General features: G+C 38.7%; 1 protein-coding gene across 1 annotated transcript in view; it reads left to right on the top strand.

Annotated features, from left to right (window-relative positions):
- The window catches only part of LOC149815808 (tRNA (Ile)-lysidine synthase), an 81,210-nt gene that overhangs the window by 47,226 nt on the left and 13,432 nt on the right, over positions 1-20,552 (top strand). Inside the window, exon 3 of the mRNA XM_089989981.1 lies at positions 13,010-13,294. Coding sequence (XP_089846107.1) covers positions 13,010-13,294 — 285 coding nt within the window. The remainder of the gene's footprint in view (positions 1-13,009; positions 13,295-20,552) is intronic.

Genomic DNA, 20,552 nt, shown 5'->3' with positions numbered 1-20,552 from the left:
TCCTGCACAAATCAACCCTTAGATGAGAAAGATATTTCACATCCATGGTTGACAATTTGGAAGGCCGAAAAAGGATTTAGGTTTAATTTTGGAACTATTACTTTTGGAACAAAAAAGTTTTGAATTTTTTTTAGAATCTAGTGTTCCTATACTTTTTATTTTTAAAAAAGTTCCATTGGCCGTAGATACACAAGACATTTTTTAATTGGTGCATACATCGGTTAAGGCATTTTTATAAGGGGTCATATGAAAAGATGCTCCAGAATCGAGAATCCAAGAATATGTACCTGATGGTGATGTAGAGACAATGACAACACCAGATATAGAGGAGGTAGCCTTGAGTATTTGTTGAAGAGCCATGGATATTTGTCTAAATGTTTCTTTGAGATCCCCGTTCTTGCCTTCATCTTCCTTTTTAGTGATGGATTCTTCAATGGAAGCCACCTTAAGCTTGAAAGTTCCAGTAAATGTTGAGCAAGCGGGTTTAATATGACCCGGCTCATGGCAATGATGGCATACAATCATCTTTCTACCTTTATTATAATTTTCTTGTTTTCCAAAATGTGGCGGTTTGTATGTTTTTACATTGTTGCCGGTATATATGTGTTTATTGTTAACTGAAATACCCATTAGGGGTATTTCAGTCTTTTCTCTATAATAGGTGTCAGCCCATTAGGGGCTGACATTTCTGCATTTTATTTCATGTATTTATTTTTGTCTTTTTCTTTTTTTACCTTTTTGTCTTTTTCAGATTTGATGAGGCAACTCCATATAGTTGTTGGAGCTGCCCCAACAACTATATTTATGATGGGACAACTCCATATAGCTGTTGGAGCTGCCCCAACAACTATATTTATGACTTTTGAGTGCAGCCCCAACAACCATATTGAGCTGCACCCCATTGGCTCCATTGTATTATAAAGGTCTCTTGTGGCCTTGTATTTCTAACTCATTCTTGAGTGCTTCTATGCAATAACAAGTTTGTAGACCCTTGTGTGGGTGGTTTCGTGATTCAATCAAGTATTTTTACTTGATTGAAAGTGTGTTCTTGCATGTGTATCAGATTCAATCCACTTCATTACATGGTATCAGAGCTTTGGTGGTCCAAAGGCAAGTTTTTTTGAAGAAAGTTCGTGATAATATCAAGAGGAGAATCATACGCTTAGGGAACACAACAAATCGAGGATTGTTGCACCGGGAAGCGTGCCATATCTCAAATAAGTGCTCGTATTTCACTCTTTTTTTCTTTCTTCTTCGTTCTCTACTCTTTCTCTTAGCCTTGTAAGGAAATGGAGAATGAAAGAGAGGTAATGGTCTTCATTCCCGTACGCCTAAACGATACAAACTATGTGATGTGGGCATCCATAGTTAAATACAAAATATGAGAAAAAGGGATTATGGGGTTTGGTGGACGGTACCGAAAGAGAACCCAGGCTCATTCTTACGAAAAATGAGAATGGGAAAGAGGTTGCTCTTCAAGGAGAGGAAATGGGTAAAGCCATTTTTTATTACGAGAAAAAATGGAAAGAGTGGAGGATGGGCCACTCCAAAATAATTGGATGGTTCATCAATAGTGTGGACATCCACAAATGTTCTAGCTTAGCGAAATTTGATTTCGCTAGTGATGCATGAAAATATCTTAAAGACATGTATAGTCTTAAAGATATTGCACACATATGCAATGTCCAAAACAAGGTGAGAACCATGACCCAAGGAGAAATGAGTATTAGAGAATATTACAATGCACTTTCTCTCCATTGGGATGAATTGACTCTTTTTGAGCCAAAATGGCATTGTCCTCAAGATATAGAACTCCGTGAAAATCAAATTAAAATGGAGCATTTCTACCAATTTGTGAATGGGCTTAGGCCCGAATTTGAGGGAACTAAATCGAAACTCTTGAAGAATTGACTATGGAAGAAAATAGATTGAAGAAGCCATCCTTTTCAAAGGATGAAGAAACCGTGCTTGCTATGTCAAAGCCCGGTAATCATACTAGGAGTTATAAACCTCCTCACTTTGTGAAAAATGAGAATGAGAGAAATCTTAACAACTATGAGAGGAATGACAAAAAAGGTGGCAAAATCATATGCTATCATTGTTATGAATCAGGACACATCAAGCTATTTTGTCCAAAAAGAAAGAAATAAGATCACCGAGATGATAAGAGAGTTGCTTCGGTGGAAATAAATGATGTTGACAACTCCAAATACATTGGCTCCCTATCTTTAACTCAATTAATGCAGGCGCTATAACCAATGTTCAAAACTCAAGCTTCTTCCTTTTTGGGGGCGACTGTATCCACAAGTGGTGACCCTGATAAGACTTCTTGGATCTTGGACTCCGGTGCCTCTTTTCATGTGACTCCAAATGAGTCAATATTATCCAAATGTCATTCTAACTCAAATGATTCTTATGTTTCAACCGCCGACGGAACATCTTTAAAAATCAAAAGTCTTGGAATCTTTCAAAAACAACCAAACTTTCACATACCAAATATTAGGTTGTGCCAAAATTAAATTTGTACCTTTTATCGGTTTCACAAATTACGGATCATGGTTGTGAAGTTTGATTTTCTTTTAACGATTGTTTAATACAGGATCTTCAGTCCGGGAAACCGATTGGGCAAGGCCATAGAAGAGGAGATCTCTATATAATGGACAATCTTGAGTTATCAAAACAATCTTTTTGTAATTTTGTAGAAAAGAAAGATAAAGAAAATTGGTACAAAAGACTAGGATATCCTAGTGTGACCAAATTATACTTGTTTCCATTTCTTACTTATTATAAAGAAAAGAATTTGGTTTGTGAAGATTGCATTCTTGGCAAAATGAAAGCTTTACCGTTTGGGCAAAGACAATTTATATCCAAAAATCCATTTGAGTTAGTACATTCGGATGTATGGGGACCGACTCCAGTTATATCTAAAGGCGGGGTATCTTACTATGTTATATTTGTAGATGATTATAGTAGACATTCTTGGATCTTTTTTCTTAAGCAAAAGTCAGAAGTACTTGATTGTTTTAAAAGATTTTTCTATTACGTAAAGACTCAATTCAAAACCAATATTCAAATTTTTAGATCCGATTCTGGGGGGAATTTGTATCAAAAGAATTTAAAATTTTTCTTGATTCAAATGGCATCATTCATAAAAAATCTTGCCCTTACACTCCTCAACAAAATGGAATAGCTGAAAGAAAGCATCGACATATTGTTGAGACCACTAGAACACTTCTTGTATCAAAAAATGTTTTGGGCCGAAGCTGCTCTTACGACAGTCTATTTGATAAATAAAATGCCCTCAAAAGCTATTGAAAGTATATCCCCTATTGAAAAATTGCTTAAAATCCCCTCCGATTATAAAAGATTGAGAGTCTTTGGATGTAAGTGTTTTGTTCTTATCCATAAGAACGACAAACTTTCCCCAAAAGCAATCCCTTGTGTTTTTTTGGGCTATGCCGAAAATCAAAAGGGATATATATGTTATGACAGGAAAAGGGACAAATTATATGTTTCACGAAATGTTACATTTCTTGAAAATGAAGATGGTTGAAAAAACCCAAGAAAACTATGATTATTCGTTTCTTTTTTATCTCATCAATGAACATGAAGGGTATGGAAATCTTCATAATGAGCATGAAAGTGAACATGAAGACTCTGACTCTCATGATGCAAGTGAAAATATAGACAACAATCTTAACAATATCGACCCATCCCATAGTAACATACAAACATATACTAGGTGGACCAGGGCACCCACCATGTGCTTTAGAAAGATATTCTCAAAATCAAGATATTGATTCTGCTAGTATTAGAAAATTGGTAAGAATTTCAAAAGCCCCTAGTAGATTTGTATCCTATGATTCCTTTGAATCATGATACCGAGCATGCTTAATGGCCATACACTCATATTTTGAACCATCATCCTACTATGAAGCTAAAAATCATCAAGAATGGATTAAAGCCGTGAACGATGAACTAGAAGCATTAGAAAAGGCAAAAACTTGGGAAATTCAAACATTACCTAATTGAAGGAAAACTATAGGATGTAGATGGGTTTACAAAATCAAAACCAAATGGAATGAGATATTGGAAAGATATAAAACTAGACTAGTAGCTAAGAGATACAGTCAATAATATGGAATTGACTATGATGAGACCTTTGCCTCAGTTGCTCGAATGACGACTGTTAGAACTCTCATCTCTATAGCATCAATCCAAAAATGGCCAATTTTTCAAATGGATGTGAAAAATGCCTTTTTAAATTGTAATATGGATATGGAGGTCTACATGGATCCTCCACCAGGTTTGAATTTAGCACATGGGAAAACTCTTCGTCTACGAAAAGCCTTGTATGGGTTAAAACAAGCTCCCAAAGCTTGGTATGATAGATTTAGTAATATGATGACTCAACAACATTTTAAATCTTGTTTTACTGACATTGCATTGTTTGTTAAGTCTTCCAGTACAGGGATGGTTATACTGTTGCTTTACGTAGATGATATGATAATCATAGAAGGTGATAAGCAGGGAGTAAACCATATCAAAGATGTGCTTAAAGACAACTTTGATATGACAGATCGTGGTTTTTTACGGTATTTCCTTGGAATTGAAGTAGCTTACTCACCTCGTGGTTATTTTTTGTCACAGACTAAGTATGCCGCAGAGATCATAGAGAGATCAGGACTCTCAGATGAAAAACGGGTTGACACTCTACAAGTCATAAATGCAAAAATGAAGAAGGATGATGGAGAACCTCTGCAAGATCCAACCCCATACAGACGAATGATTGGAGCTTTGTCCTACCTTTTTATTACTCGTCCTGATATCTCTCATGCTATTCACTCTGCCAGTCAATTTCAGCATGCTCCCCACTACAGTTCATATGAGTGCTGTAACGAGAATTATTAAATATATTAAGAATTCTATAAGTCATGGATTGTTTTTATCTTCTTCCTCATTAGAAGTCATTGCAGACTGGGGAGGGGATGCGTGTTTTTGTAGGTGACTCCCTAATCTTTTGGCGATGCAAGAAGCAACAGAAGGTGTCTCTCTCCTCAACTGAAGCTGAGTATCACGCCATGGCAACGACTACGTCTGAGTTAGTATGATTGCGACAACTACTAGAGGATTTGGGAATTCACACCACAGAACCTTCCAGATTATGCTGTGACAACAAGAGTGCTGTATATATCGCGAACAATCATACGTTTCATGAGAGGACAAAACACATTGAAATGGATTGCCACTATGTTCGGGAAGAATTTCTGCGGAAGACTATCACACTGCCTTATGTTCCATCAGAGTATCAACTCGCAAACTTCTTCACCAAAGCACTTCCTTCACCCAGATTTCACTTTCTACTTGGCAAACTCTCGGTTGTTTCACCATGAGTTTGAGGGGGGGTGTTAAGATATACATATACGTGTATATATATGTATATGTATATATGTGTTTATACATATACATATATATACCCATTAGGGGTATTTCGGTCCTTTCTCTGTAATAGGTGTCAGCCCATTAGGGGTTGACATTTCTGCATTTTATTTCATGTATTTATTTTTGCCTTTTTCTTTTTTTACCTTTTTGTCTTTTTCAGATTTGATGGGACAACTCCATATAGCTGTTGGAGCTGCCCCAACAACTATATTTATGATGGGACAGCTTCATATAACTGTTGGAGCTGCCCCAACAGCTATATTTATGATTGTTGAGTGCAGCCCCAACAACCATATTGAGCTGCATCCCATTGTCTCCATTGTATTATAAATTGGCCTCTTGTGGCCTTGTATTTCTAACTCATTCTTGAGTGCTTCTATGCAATAACAAGTTTGTAGACCCTTGTGTGGGTGGTTTCGTGATTCAATCAAGTATTTTTACTTGATTAAAAGTGTGTTCTTGCATGTGTATCAGATTCAATAGACTTTTACTCATGCCAAGCCTTGTTTATTCTTGAGTAATTTCGGCAATGACATCTTTCAAAGGAGGAAGAGTGGATCTATGAAGGAGAGAGGATCTTACTTGTTCAAATTCGGGTCTAAGCCCAAATAAAAATTGAAACAATCTTTCTTGTTCTATTTGCTTTTGTCTAAGTTCAACATCCTTTATAACCACCCACTTAGGCTCCAAAAGAGCCAATTCATCCCATAAAGGATTTAAAGCACTATAATAATCTTGTATGCTCCAATCCCTTTGCTTAGTGGTTCTTACTTTTTCTTTCAAGAAGTAGGCGCTTGCAAAATCTTTTTGGGTATATATTCTTCATAAAAAATCAAGCCTCATTGGCTCTACGAAATTTAGCAATATTTGCACATACCTTGAGCTCTACATTATTCATGAACCATGCAAGAATCTTTGCATGGTTGCTCTCCCAATCTTCAACCTTTCTTTGGTGTTGTTCAATGGCCTTGAGGTGAGCATCTTCTTCAAGAGCTTTTTCTTGACTTCCTTCCATGTTGGTGAGCTTTAATTGAGGTTTCAGAATAAAAATCATTATATAACCCCCATTTTCTTCTTTGAGGTTATTCTCTGTTGCGGATGCCCATATCATGTAGTTTTTTCCATTTAACTTGAAGGATAAGTCGATCTTTGATTCTATTGTGGAGGAGATATGAATGGAGGATGAAAGAGAGATGTCACGACTTTAGCTCCAAGAATTGTATGACTTTGATACCATGTAATGAAATATGCGGAAATATAGAGAATGCTTAATGCATTCACAATGTCCTACAATAGACAAATACAAGAGAGAGAAATAAGAGAGAGGTCCACTGTGGGACAATACAAACAAGTCTTAAAGAAGGCAACAATAAAAGTTACAAATGCTCTTATTGAAGAGGAGCTCAAAAGCTTAAAGAATACAAGGTGAGAGACCCCTATTTATACAGAAAGAGAAAGGCAAAAAGGGGAGGCCATTGGGGGCTCCCCATAGAGTCGTTGGGGGTCCCAACGATTGTTAGAATTCCACCTTGGTACCTGTATTGAGAAAACGAGAGAGAGAGAGAGACGAAGAAAAGATTACAAGAGGGGGGTGCGGCTCACGATTTCTTCATTCAGAAATCGTGACCTAATGGCTATATTAATACACTTAAGTTTACATTTTGGGTTGGGTCGGGTCTGGTGTAATATCCGAATCCGGATACAAATCGGGTCTGGTACAGGATCCAGACCCAAAACACTGTTCACCTTTTTCACCCCCCCTCAAGTTGATCATGGTTATGGACCATGCACAACTTGCCTTTAAGCATCCAAAAATGATCCTTTGTTAACCCTTTCGTAAATAGGTCCGCAACTTGTCTTTCAGTATTGACGAACTCAGGCTCAATCTTTTTTTCTTCAACTTTCTGTCTCACAAAGTGTTGGTCAATCTCAATGTGCTTAGCATGACTGTGATGTACTGGATTGAATGACATGTTTATAGCACTTTGGTTGTCACATAGCAAGATAGTGTAGGAGATCTTTTCTCTTACTTGAGTTAGTAGATGTCTGATCCATGTGGCTTCGGCAGTAGCAGCAACCATAGATCTATACTCAGCCTCAGTACTTGATCTAGCGATAACCTTTTGTTTTCTACTTCTCCAAGAGACTAAATTTCTTCCAATGAAGGCACAATATTCTGATGTAGATCTTTGTTCATCAGGGTCTCCTGCCCAGTCTGCATCACAATATACAATGAGTCTGTGCTCATCTTTGCCATATGGCTGTGGTGAGTATATCAATCCATCCCCAACAGTCCCTTTCAGATAATAAACAATATCAGGTCTAGTGAATGTGAGGTATTGTAACATTCCTATTATGCTTCGATACTTGGTGGGGTCATCACACAAATTTTCATCATGAGTGCTAAGTTTTTGATGAAGCACACTCGGAGTTCCTAGAGGTTTGCAGTCTTTCATGCCTGCCTTGCTGAGAACATCTACGATGTACTTGTGCTGAGTGAGTGTCAAGCCATGAGCCTGATTATCAACTTCTACACCAAGAAAATAGCGCAGAGCTCCAAGATCTTTCATTTTGAACCTCTGACCTAGTAAGTCTTTTACTTCTTGGATGTGGGCCGCAGAGTTTCCTGTGATAACAATATCATCGACATATATTAATAACAGAGTGGTCACAGTCTGACTTCTGAAAATAAACAATGAGTGGTCCAGCATGGAACGTGAAAATCCATGTTTCTGAATCTCTAGTGAGAAGCTGTCCAACCAAGAGCGAGATGCTTGCTTCAGACCATAGATAGCTCTTTTTAACCTGCGCACATGAGTTTTATAATTTTGTTCTTGATATCCAGGGTGGTTGCTCCATGTACACTTCCTCCTTCAAGTCCCTATGCAAGAAAGCATTTTTTACATCAAGCTGACTCAACGTCCATCCATGTTCAACAACCAGAGAAATAATAATTCGAATTGTTCCCATTCTTACAACCGGACTAAAAGTCTCATCATAGTCTTGCCCTGCTTCTTGAGTGAATCCTTTTGCCACGAGCCTTGCCTTGTATTGTTCAATGGTTCCATCTGGCTTGTACTTTATCTTGTAGACCCATTTACATCCGACAACATTTTTGTCAGGTGGTCTGGGAACAACTTCCCAGGTTCCACATTCATGCAAGGCTTGCATTTCATCATTCATGGCTTCTACCCACTTGGTAGAAGTGGCTGCATGATAGTACATAGTGGGCTCATCTTCCTTATTGAGAGTAGTTAAAAAGAGTTGAAGATCCAAGGAGAAGTTGTTATAGCTAACCCACCTGTCAATGGGATGTCGTGTGCAACTTGATTTTCTGACTTCAAGAGTGTGAGAAGGAGTCAGATTGCTGACTGAGACATGATCTGAATGGCTTGATGTCGTCGGTCTCTGTCTAGACTAGACAATGCCTTTGTATCTGCCCGGTACTTTCTCTGAATTCTGTGGCCCCGACGTCTCAGTGTTCTGAGACATCTCTTCTTCTTGCTGCACGCAATCTGATGAACATGCTTCATTGGAGCCAGCAAAAAGTTCTGAACTAAACCAAGGATAGTAAACTTCAGTTGGTATATTCGTTGCATCAGCTCTGTCATCAAAATTTTGTTCATCAAAGACAACATTTCTTGAGATTTTGATACGTTTGTTGGTGGGATCATAACACCTATATCCTTTGTAGTCATCTGCGTATCCCAGAAACCTACACTTCTGGGCCTTGTCCTGAAACTTGTTTCTTAGAGACCGATCAATATGCACATAGCAAACACATCAAAAAACACGCAGATCATAATAACTAGGATGAGCTCCAAAGAGACAGTGATAAGGAGACTTATTTCCAGAACGACCATGGGCAATCTATTTATCACATGCACAACAGAATGAAAGGCTTCTGTCCATAGGTTGATGGGAAGATTGTTGTCGTGAAGCATACTCATGGCACTTTCAACGATGTCTATGTTTTCGTTCAGCAATGTCATTTTGTTGAGGAGTGTGAGGGCAGGACACCCTTCTTCCTATTTCGTTATTTCGAAGAAAAGAAATAAAATCACGGGATGAGAATTCCCCACCTCCATCACATTGGAAAAATTGAATGGACTCAGAAAATTGATTTTTGACCAAGGAAAGAAAATTTTGAAACAAAGAGAAGACTTCTGACTTATTTTTTATGAAATATATCCAAGTGTATCGAGAATAACTATCAACAAAGATTAGATAATATCTGCTTCCAGACCCAGAAACAATTGGGGTGGGTCCCCACACATCAAAACAAATAATCTCAAAAGGTTTTGAAGCTCTCTTATTAATGGAATGGAAAGGCAATACATGACTCTTGCATGAAATTATTAAGACTTTTTTTTTGGAATGAGATTATTAAAAACAAGTTTCTCAATAAAATGACTCCCACAATGTCTTAACCGACTATGCCATAAGAATGACTTATTACATTCAGAGATACTAAAAAACACTGGCATAAGAGAATGAACACGATTCTAATGAAGGCTTCGAAATCAGGTGAGCAGGGCGAACATCATGACATGGAGCTTCTTCAAAGACATACATGTTGCCTCGTCTCTTTCCTTCAGCGAATGTTTCTCTCTTGCGTAGGTCCTTGACCTGCACAGAGAAGGGAGTGAATTCAACTGAAGCATTATTATCATTAATAAGTTTGGAGACGAAGACAATATTTTTCTTAATGTCAGGAGCATGAAGAACGTCAGAAAGAGTAAGAGTGGAATGTGACATGGGAATGACAATCTTTCCAACATGAGAAACATGATGGTGGGATTCATCTCCAGTGACAATCTTACTTTTTCCGAAATAAGGAATAGGTTTAGAAATTTTACCTGCATTGCCGGTTACATGAGTTGCTGCCCCTGAATCGACAAACCATGTGCCTTCATCACTCTGCTTCAATTTTAACTCTGACAAGGCAGATATCGGCAAATCTTTAATCTCTTCACAGTCTCTGGTATTTGTGAACTTTCTTTTGGTTTCTGTCTGCGGACCCTTTCCTTTATTCTCTGGATTATGCCAACAATTCGCCTTGATATGCCCCTTCTTGTTACAAAGGAAGCAAGTATGAATGGATCTTGGTCCCTGCGCATTAGCAGACATGTTTGGAGTGGGAAGCAAACCACGCCCTCCGTGTCCACTTCGCCCTTGTCCTCTTTGTCCCCGTCCTCTACCATAAGTCACTCCTGTGGTCAAAACTTCTTGAGTATTTGGATGATTATGAGTTTCTTCAGAGAATCCCTTCAGAGTCATTTCATACTGGATCAATTTGGCTCGTAGCTCATCGAAGGTGGGAAGAACAGGAAGGCAAAGTAGTGATGTAACTATCATATTGTAGTCAGATCCAAATCCACTCAGAGTTTGTTGCACCATGTCATTATCACTAACAGCACACCCTATAACTGCAAGTTGGTCTGTGATGATCTTTATCTTGTTCAAATATTCCATGATGGTCATAGAATCTTTTTTTAGCAACTAAAATTCTCTTTTTAGAAAAACCACCCTTGCTTGAGAAACCTGCGAATACGTCTGAACCAGTCGTTCCCAGAGTTGTAGCGCTGTACAGTTGTCAGGAATGACAACGAGAATCTCTTGAGATAGAGTTGATGTGATGTATGCAATAGCTGATTGATCTTTCCTTTCCCAATTGAGAAATTCAACATTTTTGACATACACGATTGAACTCGCCCCTTGGTCATCTTTTTCTTCTCTTGGGATAAATTTTGGTGGGACTGAAGTGGTTCCATCCAGGTGACCTAAGAGGCCTTGACTCCTTATGAAAGGAATAATTTGTCTCTTCCAAATCAAGAAATTTGGGGTGTTTAACTTTTTAGAAACAAGCTGGTTGATAAAACTTGAAGAAATGTTTGATTGAGAGTGATAAGAATCCATTGAGAATTAGAATCAATAGGAGTATCCACAAAAAATTCAAACTTTTTTTTTTGGAACAGAGGGTCGTAAATTGTCAGAATCAGAGGATGCAGGAACTGATGTTCAACTTGTGAAAACTGCTATTCAACGATGTGTGAAAAACACTTTCACACGTTAAATATATTTGCAGAAATAAGAACCAGGAAGGGAACTATACAGTAAACATATATTTGAATGTGCAGGTATGAGGAGAAGGGTGGACACAGGAAGATCGAACAAACAAGCAATAAAGAAATGTCAAACAGGCAATATCAATAAAATGAAATAGGGATCGTGATTGGTTTGGTGTTTCACATGAGTCGATTTCTGCGATTCACGTGAAACACAACCACTCCTTTTTACGGTTTGGGTTCACGTGAACAAGATTCACGTGAGCCTTAGATCCAAGAGAGAAACAAACCCACTTGAGGTGTGGGTGCACAGGATAATTCAGGAAAGAGAAGAAGAAGTGAAAAGAAGAAGAGTAGATAAGGGGAGAAGCGAAAAAAAAAACCCTCAAAATTTCGATTGGATGTCAGAACTTCTGTTTAGAAGAGATGAGGCCTTCAGATTGGGCTGTTGATGGGTTCGGCTGAAGTAGATGGAGAGGACTCGCTGAAGGATCTCGGCCTTTGATGGTTCGGCTGAAGGAGATGAAGGGGGATCGCTGAAGGAAGAAGATGAAGATGTGCTAAACTCTGATTGTCGCACCTGATGAAAACTTTTTCCGGCCCTTAGACAGATCTCGGCTCTGATACCATGTTAGAATTCTGCCTTGGTACCTGTATTGAGAAAACGAGAGAGAGACGAAGAAAAGATTACAAGAGGGGGGCTGCGGCTCACGATTTCTTTATTCAGAAATCGTGACCTAATGGCTATATTAATACACTTAAGTTTACATTTTGGGTCGGGTCGGGTCTGGTGTAATATCCGAACCCGGATACAAATCGGGTCTGGTACACTGTTCACCTTTTTCAGATCTATGTGGGACCTCCCAATGTGAAATAAAAAAAGATTTTAAAAAACAAAAAACAAAAAAGAATATTTAAACAAATAGTTGTTTCTATAAAACAACTATGTGAAATTATGAAAATACCCCTATCAGGTATTTCACACACACACACACATATATATATGTGAGTACATATATTTTAACAATATGTGTATGTGTGTGCTAGTTTAATATGCTAATACTATTTTTCTGTTATTCTTAAAAAATTTTGGGGTCTCTAGCTGACCGACTATCACACCTAAGTTCTGACTAGTCGGCTCTGGCGCCTAGCACTTTCAACTACATGGGATGCTGGTCAACCTTTTTGGCAGGAAGTTTACTTCCAAATTTGACTTTATTGAAGGAGAGTCTACATTGGTTCCAGAAAGTAAGTATGAGAATTTAAACTGTAAATTAAGCTGTTCTTTCTGTTATTAGATCATGCTCATCTTTCATTGTGTGTTTGTGATGTTGAATAGTTTCCTGCTAATGCTGTGTTCAATTTTATGATGCATTCCCATATTATGGGACCTTCGTTTTTTGTTCTTTGATCAGAGGATTGCTGTATTTTGAACTGCTTCCCCTGCTGTCAGTATCTAAAGGGACTAAATATTGTTGATTGATGATATGTTTAAATAGATCCTAAATGCAGAAGAGGAAATAAAAAGCCGTCATAGCATGCAAGCATCACTCATCCATGTTCCAGCTCTGGCACAAGTAGAAGCTTCAACTAACATTGGATCTATGACCAGGCAAGCTGCACAAAGACCAGGATCTGATATGAATTCTGCTGGTGATTTAGAGGGAGAACCAGAGGATGCTTCTAATCCTAATGCACGCAGCATGCATCAGATGTGCATTGCATCTCCTTCATCAAGTTCTCCCCTTGCAAGACCTGCATATGATTCTCTGCCAAATAATGTGGTAAGATTGTCAACCCTGTAATTTCTATATGCATGAATCTGCATTATGTGAATGATGCCTCATACGATACCAGATAGGATAGAGTTATGATGGATATGGTCAAATGATTTTCCTGGCTCCCAAGTTGATCTTTCTGCCCTGTCATGCAACTGTGTGGATGTGAAATTATGGGGAACGACAGATTCTATGCTAACAGATGGTTGTTGAGGTGTTCTGTCATGTGATCAATGCTGCCAGGATGTTTTCACTTCACCCTAGTATTCACACACTCCATGTTAATGTCTGCTTCTAATTGTTTTATTTCTGCCAAACCATCTCTTTTATAAATTACAAAGCCACTGTACTTTTTTATTGATTTTTGGTTGAGTTGTTGGTCAAGTGTTACTGTCTCTGTTCATTAACTTTCTATCTGCTCCGGTAATGTGAGAATTGGTCTGTATGGTTTTGATTGCAATCTGGCCAGATCTGAGCCACATTGTTGACAACATACTAACCATTAGGTTCATTGGGCCATAGTCCATACCTAGCTTTTAGGTCGGCTATCTAGGAAATTTCAACCCTATTTTTTTAACACTATAGTCTTGGGATGACCTCGCCCAGGTCCATACCTGCCCCATTTCTCCCTACTAAGCATTGGATCTTGATGAATGCATTGCGTAATGCTCAACTGGAAATTTTTTCTCTTGTTGACAATAAGGCCACATGCATTTTATTTACAAATGTGGGTGAATGGCTGAGGTTTTATATTTATATGTGGTTGTTTGCTTTTATTATTCTTGTATGTGTATTTTTTCCCTAGTTAAACATTGTTATGGCTGTGCTTAAAAACTTTGCTTATGAACTTGCAACTTCACTGGATATGGAATAATCCTGAATTCGTGGAAGTGCCATTGAGATTAGTTATTACAAAATATTGTCTTCTATTTCCTCTTAAGAGGTTAGATTAAAGAAATTAACTTATGAAATTAAATGAAAAAGTGGCTCATGGAGTGACTGGCATTACTATCATGTGCTTGTAATTATTTACTCACCAATATTGGTCTCAACAATATCATGGCAATAAATTTCTTCAAATATTTCTTCTTCCCGTATGAATGTCACAAAAATCTTTGAACATTAGTAAGAAAAAATTTCAGAAAAAATATGTACATTATCTTTATTATTTTTTCAAAAAGACCTCGAAAAAATGGATTGCTCTCAATCAGTGGAATGTATGAATAACATATAGAAAAAAAGATGTAATCACTTTCCCACATATTCTGTTTTTCTTCTAGCCATTTTCCAGTTATCCGTCAGTTATAAAATGGCCGAGAAGATAACCTCCAACCTAGGCAGCATTGTACAACCTCTGTCTGGCAATTTTCCAACCAACCGATGCCTGGATGGTGGTCGGATGAGAGGGAGGTGAAAGAGATAGTGTGAGGAATGCTGTGAGAGGGAGACCTGGTAAACCTGGTTTTTTGGGTGTGAAAGAAGGGGTTATCATTTTCCCACAAAGATTAAAAACTTGGTTTCTAATTAACCCAGGTTTACAGAAACTCAATTCCTTTGTCAGCCAAACATTGTTAACACCAAGGGTGATTAAGTTCGGAAAGTGCTGTACTGGTGGGGTTTCAGCATCACCATTAGAGTTTTACAGTGGTGCATTTTTATGTTTGCCCAAAACCCAAGTGAGTTTCACTCCTGGTGTTTGTGATTTTATCTTGGGTATTGGTTTGCATGATCCACAAGTTCACCATATTGGTATCTTGTAATTTCTTTTCTACTGGTTGCTTTCTGTTTGTCTTCCCATAAGCAATTTGCTTGAGGTTTCAGGAATTCATTCTCATCATGTACTATTCTGTCTGATCTTTTTAGTGCTTCATCTGCTTATCAGGTGCGTTTGTTAAACATGATACATCCCATCTAGTGTTTAAGCACCTGCCAATTGACAAGAGTAAACCTCGACTGGTCATTCACTGGGCCAGCCCTGCCCATTGAATTATTTAGAAAGTATATGACTTGGTCAAGTCAGCTGAGTTTTAGTATGCTCAGATAAGTCTATATATATGTAATGTGTAAAAAAATAATATTTATTATAATGTCTAATATATCCCAGTCCTGTCCAGTGAACTAGTTAGAAAAAATAGAAGACTCGACCATGTCAGCTTTGTAGTTTGCTTAGACAAGTCTATATATGCATAATGTGTACTTATGTTATATTTATTTATAATGTCTTTATTATAATATATAATGTTATCATGACCCGCAGAGTTATCAAGTTCACCTGGATGAGTCCTGTTGTGAAGTTGAGTAATGAGTCAGCGAGTTTTAAAACAATTCTTGCTTCTACCAATATAATCTGCCATGGATATTTTTTACTTTTGCTCATATTTGAAAAGGTGCACGAAGCAAGTTGTGGTCAATAAATTTAAGGTATTAACTCAGTGAGTTAGTTCGATAGTCTATCTCACCCAACTTTACCTATCTGATGATAAAGTAGGTGTTATTTTTTTGTGTAGTAACATGCACACAAATAGAACAATTGAGAACGACTATCGGTGTTTGCCGGTGCTTGAAGGTGATGCTCGCTATGACGCAACTCACAAACCGGGGACCTCCCCTTTTTGGAGGGTGAAAGCATAGTGACACCACAACGCTCATGGACGATGGTGGTGGAGGGTGTGCAAATCGACCAGAAGGGCGAGGCCCCACCTATGACACTAGAAGTGAAAAAATCCAAGACAAGAATCTTTGTCCCTAGGGAAAAGCATGTGCAAATGTTGGACACCTTTCAATGGACCATTCCAGCTGTTTTTTTCAGGAGAAGAAGACCAGAAGATGGAATATGGATTTGTATTTGAGAGACTGAGCTCTGTGGCCGTCTACCTCAAATGGATTGTTCCTCATCTGGGTAACAAATGAGGAAGACCTAAAGCTCGTTACGAGGAGGGCTTGCAGGGTTGCAGGCCGAACCCTACTCACAAGAAAATGGTCTCCAGGTATGGAGTTTAAATTGGAGGAATCACACCGAGTCCATCTTTGGCTGCGTCTCCCCATTCTCTCTGCAGAGTTCTGGAACTCTGAGTTTTTTGAGTTGGTAGTCGAATATCTACAGAGATCCTCATCTCTATAGACACAAACACCAGGGCCATCTCTCAACTCGGATTCGCCTGGATTTGCATCAAGGTCCCAATTAGTTTCCGGCCTAAGGCGTCCATTGATGCAGAAGTTGAAGTGGATGATTCATTCACTCGAGATTCACTATGAGACCAAGTTAAGGTTTTGTAGGGCTTGTGGCTCAACCACACATTTTGAGTCCTCTTTTATGACAAGGAAGACTACAAAGTCGGCTACCCCCACCCGACTAGAGGAAGATGGGTGGATTAAGATCACTCATATCCGAAGACCTCCTAGAAGAATGACGAAGAGCACTACGAGATCATCGGAGAATAGATTCAATGCTCCGGTCATCTCGGTGGAAGGGAAGAGCAAAGGAGAGTTACCCGGAGGTGAGGCCAAAGTAGACAGAATTCGCGAGCAGTTGCTGGGAAGTGAAGGTGATTGCCTCAGGAGGAAGTGGAAACCCCTGAAATTAGAACCGTTTGGCATACCTAGTTGCCGAAGATGATGGAGGCACAAAGTTTGAGGTGGCTCAGTGTCTCAGACCGAGCCTTCAGAATGGGACAAATGCAATGCAGAGCTCTACTGAGTGAAAAATGCATCGAGTGTATGAACACATAATGTGCGTTGGCTTGATCAGTGACGTGCGGTGGTAGCACGATACACGATAGACAACCGTATCGTCATTAGTGCATCGTTGTATGGCAGCACAGACGTGAAGCGTTGTTTAGTTAAGCCGTGCCAGCGGATCAGAGGATGTTGCCTTTGGAGATTTGGTTAAGGACTTCTCTGCTTGCAGGAGTTCTCATGCGTAGTATTTGGACGCACGGGGTGCATGTGGGTTAGGGCTAATTCCTCCAAGGATCACCTTAGGTGATTTCAACCGAGTATGGTGACTCGGGGCTAGGCGAGTGAATGCCTAGGCACCGAAAAATGCGTTTGTATGGTGCTCTTCGCTATGGTGTTCAATCATCAACTGGTCTTCGGATTGGGGGTTGCAAGGTCTTGTTCTTTCAATGGCGTGGTTTGGTTGTAGCATGCCCATGGAGTCGCAATACGCTCCATGGCACACAAGGCTAAGGTAAGTTTGTGCCATTTTCGAGAGTGATAATTGGTATGAGACAACTATGCACTACGTGGCATGAACTAGATGAAATACACATTTGAAGATGCACTTGATCAATTTCCACTAGGTAGTTGCGCACGAGGTGGTGCGTAGGGTCTGTAAGAAAATGTAACCCACAACCAAAATATCTCTCAAGAAATGCTCACAAAGAGATTACAAGAACCATAAGGGTTCATAGAGAAAGCTCAAGCACAAGAACCTCTAGGGTTCATACACAATACCCAAAAAAAGGGTATACAAAATGAATATGAAAAATAAACTTCATTAATTTGGGAGAAAATCCCACACACTTGAATGCATTACAAGGGGACAATACCCCATATTTATAGAGGAAGAGGAAGGAGCCATCAAGGGAGTCATTGGATTCCCAATGGCTCAATTTAGAGCCGTTGGGAGTCCAACGACTCTTTAAAAAATGCTTTTTGACTTTAGTCAAAAAGTGCTTTTTGACTAGTAAAAAAGGAGATCGTTAAAAAAAAGGCCAAAACTCTAAACTAAAACCTAATTTCTAATTAAATCCTAACTAAGACTAACTAAAGCTAGTTGAGGGAAAAGAAAAGAAAAAAGATTACATATGAGATATGAGATAGAATTACATATTTTAACACTCCCCCTCAAACAGTACACAGCATCTTCCGGATTCGGTATGCAGGAAATCAGGGTGATTTCACCTAGCACTTCAAGGCACCTTTACAGCAAGTCAAGAAGATTTTACAACAACAAATCAGTGGATTCCCTTTTTAGCAATAGCAAAATGATGAACCACTTAGCAGCAAATTGGTTTGCAGTGAATTGATTGGACACAGCAAATCACCCACTGCAAATCGATTCTTGCAAAGTGACTTCAGAGAATAGTCACTGGTAATGTGCTGGGGTATAGGCAATCAACTGTTCGATATTCAGAGGCAGCTTTAGAAATCAAAGGACATGACAGTACCCGTATGATCTGCTTTCATGCATACCACTTTCATTTTCTAAATATTTCTGAGTTGACAGGAGCATCAACACCCACCACAAGAGAACTAAAACAATTAAATCATGGATAAGCAACTGTACAGAACCAGATAATCCGTGGATAGTTAAGAATGCCTATAGCAACTTATCTTTTCTCATCCTGTTCTCAAGAAAATCAGCTTGTTCATAGAGCAAATTCTGTGGGAGTGGTGAATCAGTGAAAATATTTTAATCGATGCTTCTCTTTTTTTTTAGCATAATAAAGATTCAAATACTTCAACCATGTTTCTCATCATATTTGTGGGTTCAATATGAGCAGAAAATTGTGCAATACATTGTGCAATCTCAATGAAAATCCCAAGTTCCTGAAGGCAAAAATAGGTCATTTGCCTCCATTGAAACCATGTCCCGTCCCTACCATTGAAAAAAAAAACAAATGAGAGAGATATGCTTTCTGCAGTAAATTCATGCGCCTCATCCAAGAAAAGTCCAGAGACAAAAAAAGATACATCTTCCAAAATCTAGTGATTTCCCAACTGTCGCGATCTGATATGCAAATACCATATGCATACACCTGATGACTTAGCAATCAAAAGCTACTATCTCAGTGATACCCTAGTCACACTTGATGTTTCTGTAGATTCTCTTCACAAACAAAGTTGATCCAAGATAGCCAACAGCCCCACAAAGGATTCCTAAACCAAGACAGAATATAAACGTATAGCCAAAGTAGAAGCTGGTCTGAAAGAAGCCTGACATCTTAGTTTTCACGTAATAGTAATACAGAATACAGGTATACATAGATGGCCGTTGACGCTGCAGAGAAGAATGAAGTCCATTGCCAATGATAATTTTCAGCATTCAACAAGAAATATGTGCCCATAATTGTGACACAGACGGTCACAATGATAAGGATCAAGAATACCAGCAACATGAAACCATATATATAATATACCTTGTAATTCCAGAAGGATGTGAAAACAAAATATATCTCAATGAATATGCTTCCAAAGGGAAGCAAGCCACCCATAAGAGAAACAACAGGTGTCAAGTACCACTTTTCAGGAATTGGACGAGGAATGGTCTTGACACGACTTGGATTGTTTGGGGCTCCACTCCAATTCCTTCCCAACGATTGCACCGAGAAGTGCAAGAGGAAATGAAATGAAAGCCCAGATAATAAACGCAACAACCATTGTTCCAAAGGGGATAGGAGCCAAAAATCCATAAAATATAGCAATGGTGTTGAGGATGAAAATGATGTCAAAGCACATAAATGGGAAGAGAGATGATGAGGAAAGTAATGTACGATCTAATGGGATGATGCATGATGAAGATACAGATTTCGGATACTATTATGCACAGGATGCAATTGACGCAGCAAATCCAATTAATCATGGATGACAACCGTGAATGACAAATATCAAATCGATTGAGATGCATTAGATCGATGAGATGTAGAGGATGTAAACCAAAACCAAAATGCAATCGATACAGAAATTAATATGACCAAAGAAATATAACACGACAGAACACCATGCCTAAGAAAATGGTAACGGGATACACGCTGGGTATTCACCGCTAATAGATGTTGTGGGAGTGGAGCCAATGCAAATGTCGTGAGATGCAGGATGATGTTATACTGAATAAAAAACTCACGAATGCTAAAAAAAATTGAATACAAGAATGCACAGAGGATGCAGATGATATTGAAGTTGATGAAACATAATGAATGGGCCATAAGAGTTTACCATCAGATGCAGAGAATCAAATGAACCATCAATAACAAAATGTAACAAGGGAAAGATTAAAATCCTCTTGCAAAATGCAAATCGATATTGCATATGATGCTTCAGTGGAGAAGAAACAGAAGGCCGATATTATACAAATAAAATCTAAGAGAAAGAAGAAGAAAAGGCATATTTATAGGAAAATGAAGAGGAAGGGGGATAATTCTTACCTTGGGTTGGTTTGGATAGAGAGGAAAGAGATCTTCCTCTGTGTGCTACTCAGGCTCGATAGAGCTCCTTCACCCACTGAGAAAAGAAAAACCAGGGAAAGGGAGGAAGAGAGGGG

This window comes from Nuphar pumila, chromosome 15, assembly GCF_984573655.1.
Source record: "Nuphar pumila chromosome 15, dmNupPumi1.hap1.1, whole genome shotgun sequence".
Lineage (NCBI taxonomy): Eukaryota > Viridiplantae > Streptophyta > Magnoliopsida > Nymphaeales > Nymphaeaceae > Nuphar > Nuphar pumila.
The sequence above is the reverse complement of the archived record's forward strand: the minus strand, read 5'-3'. Positions and strand labels throughout refer to the sequence as shown.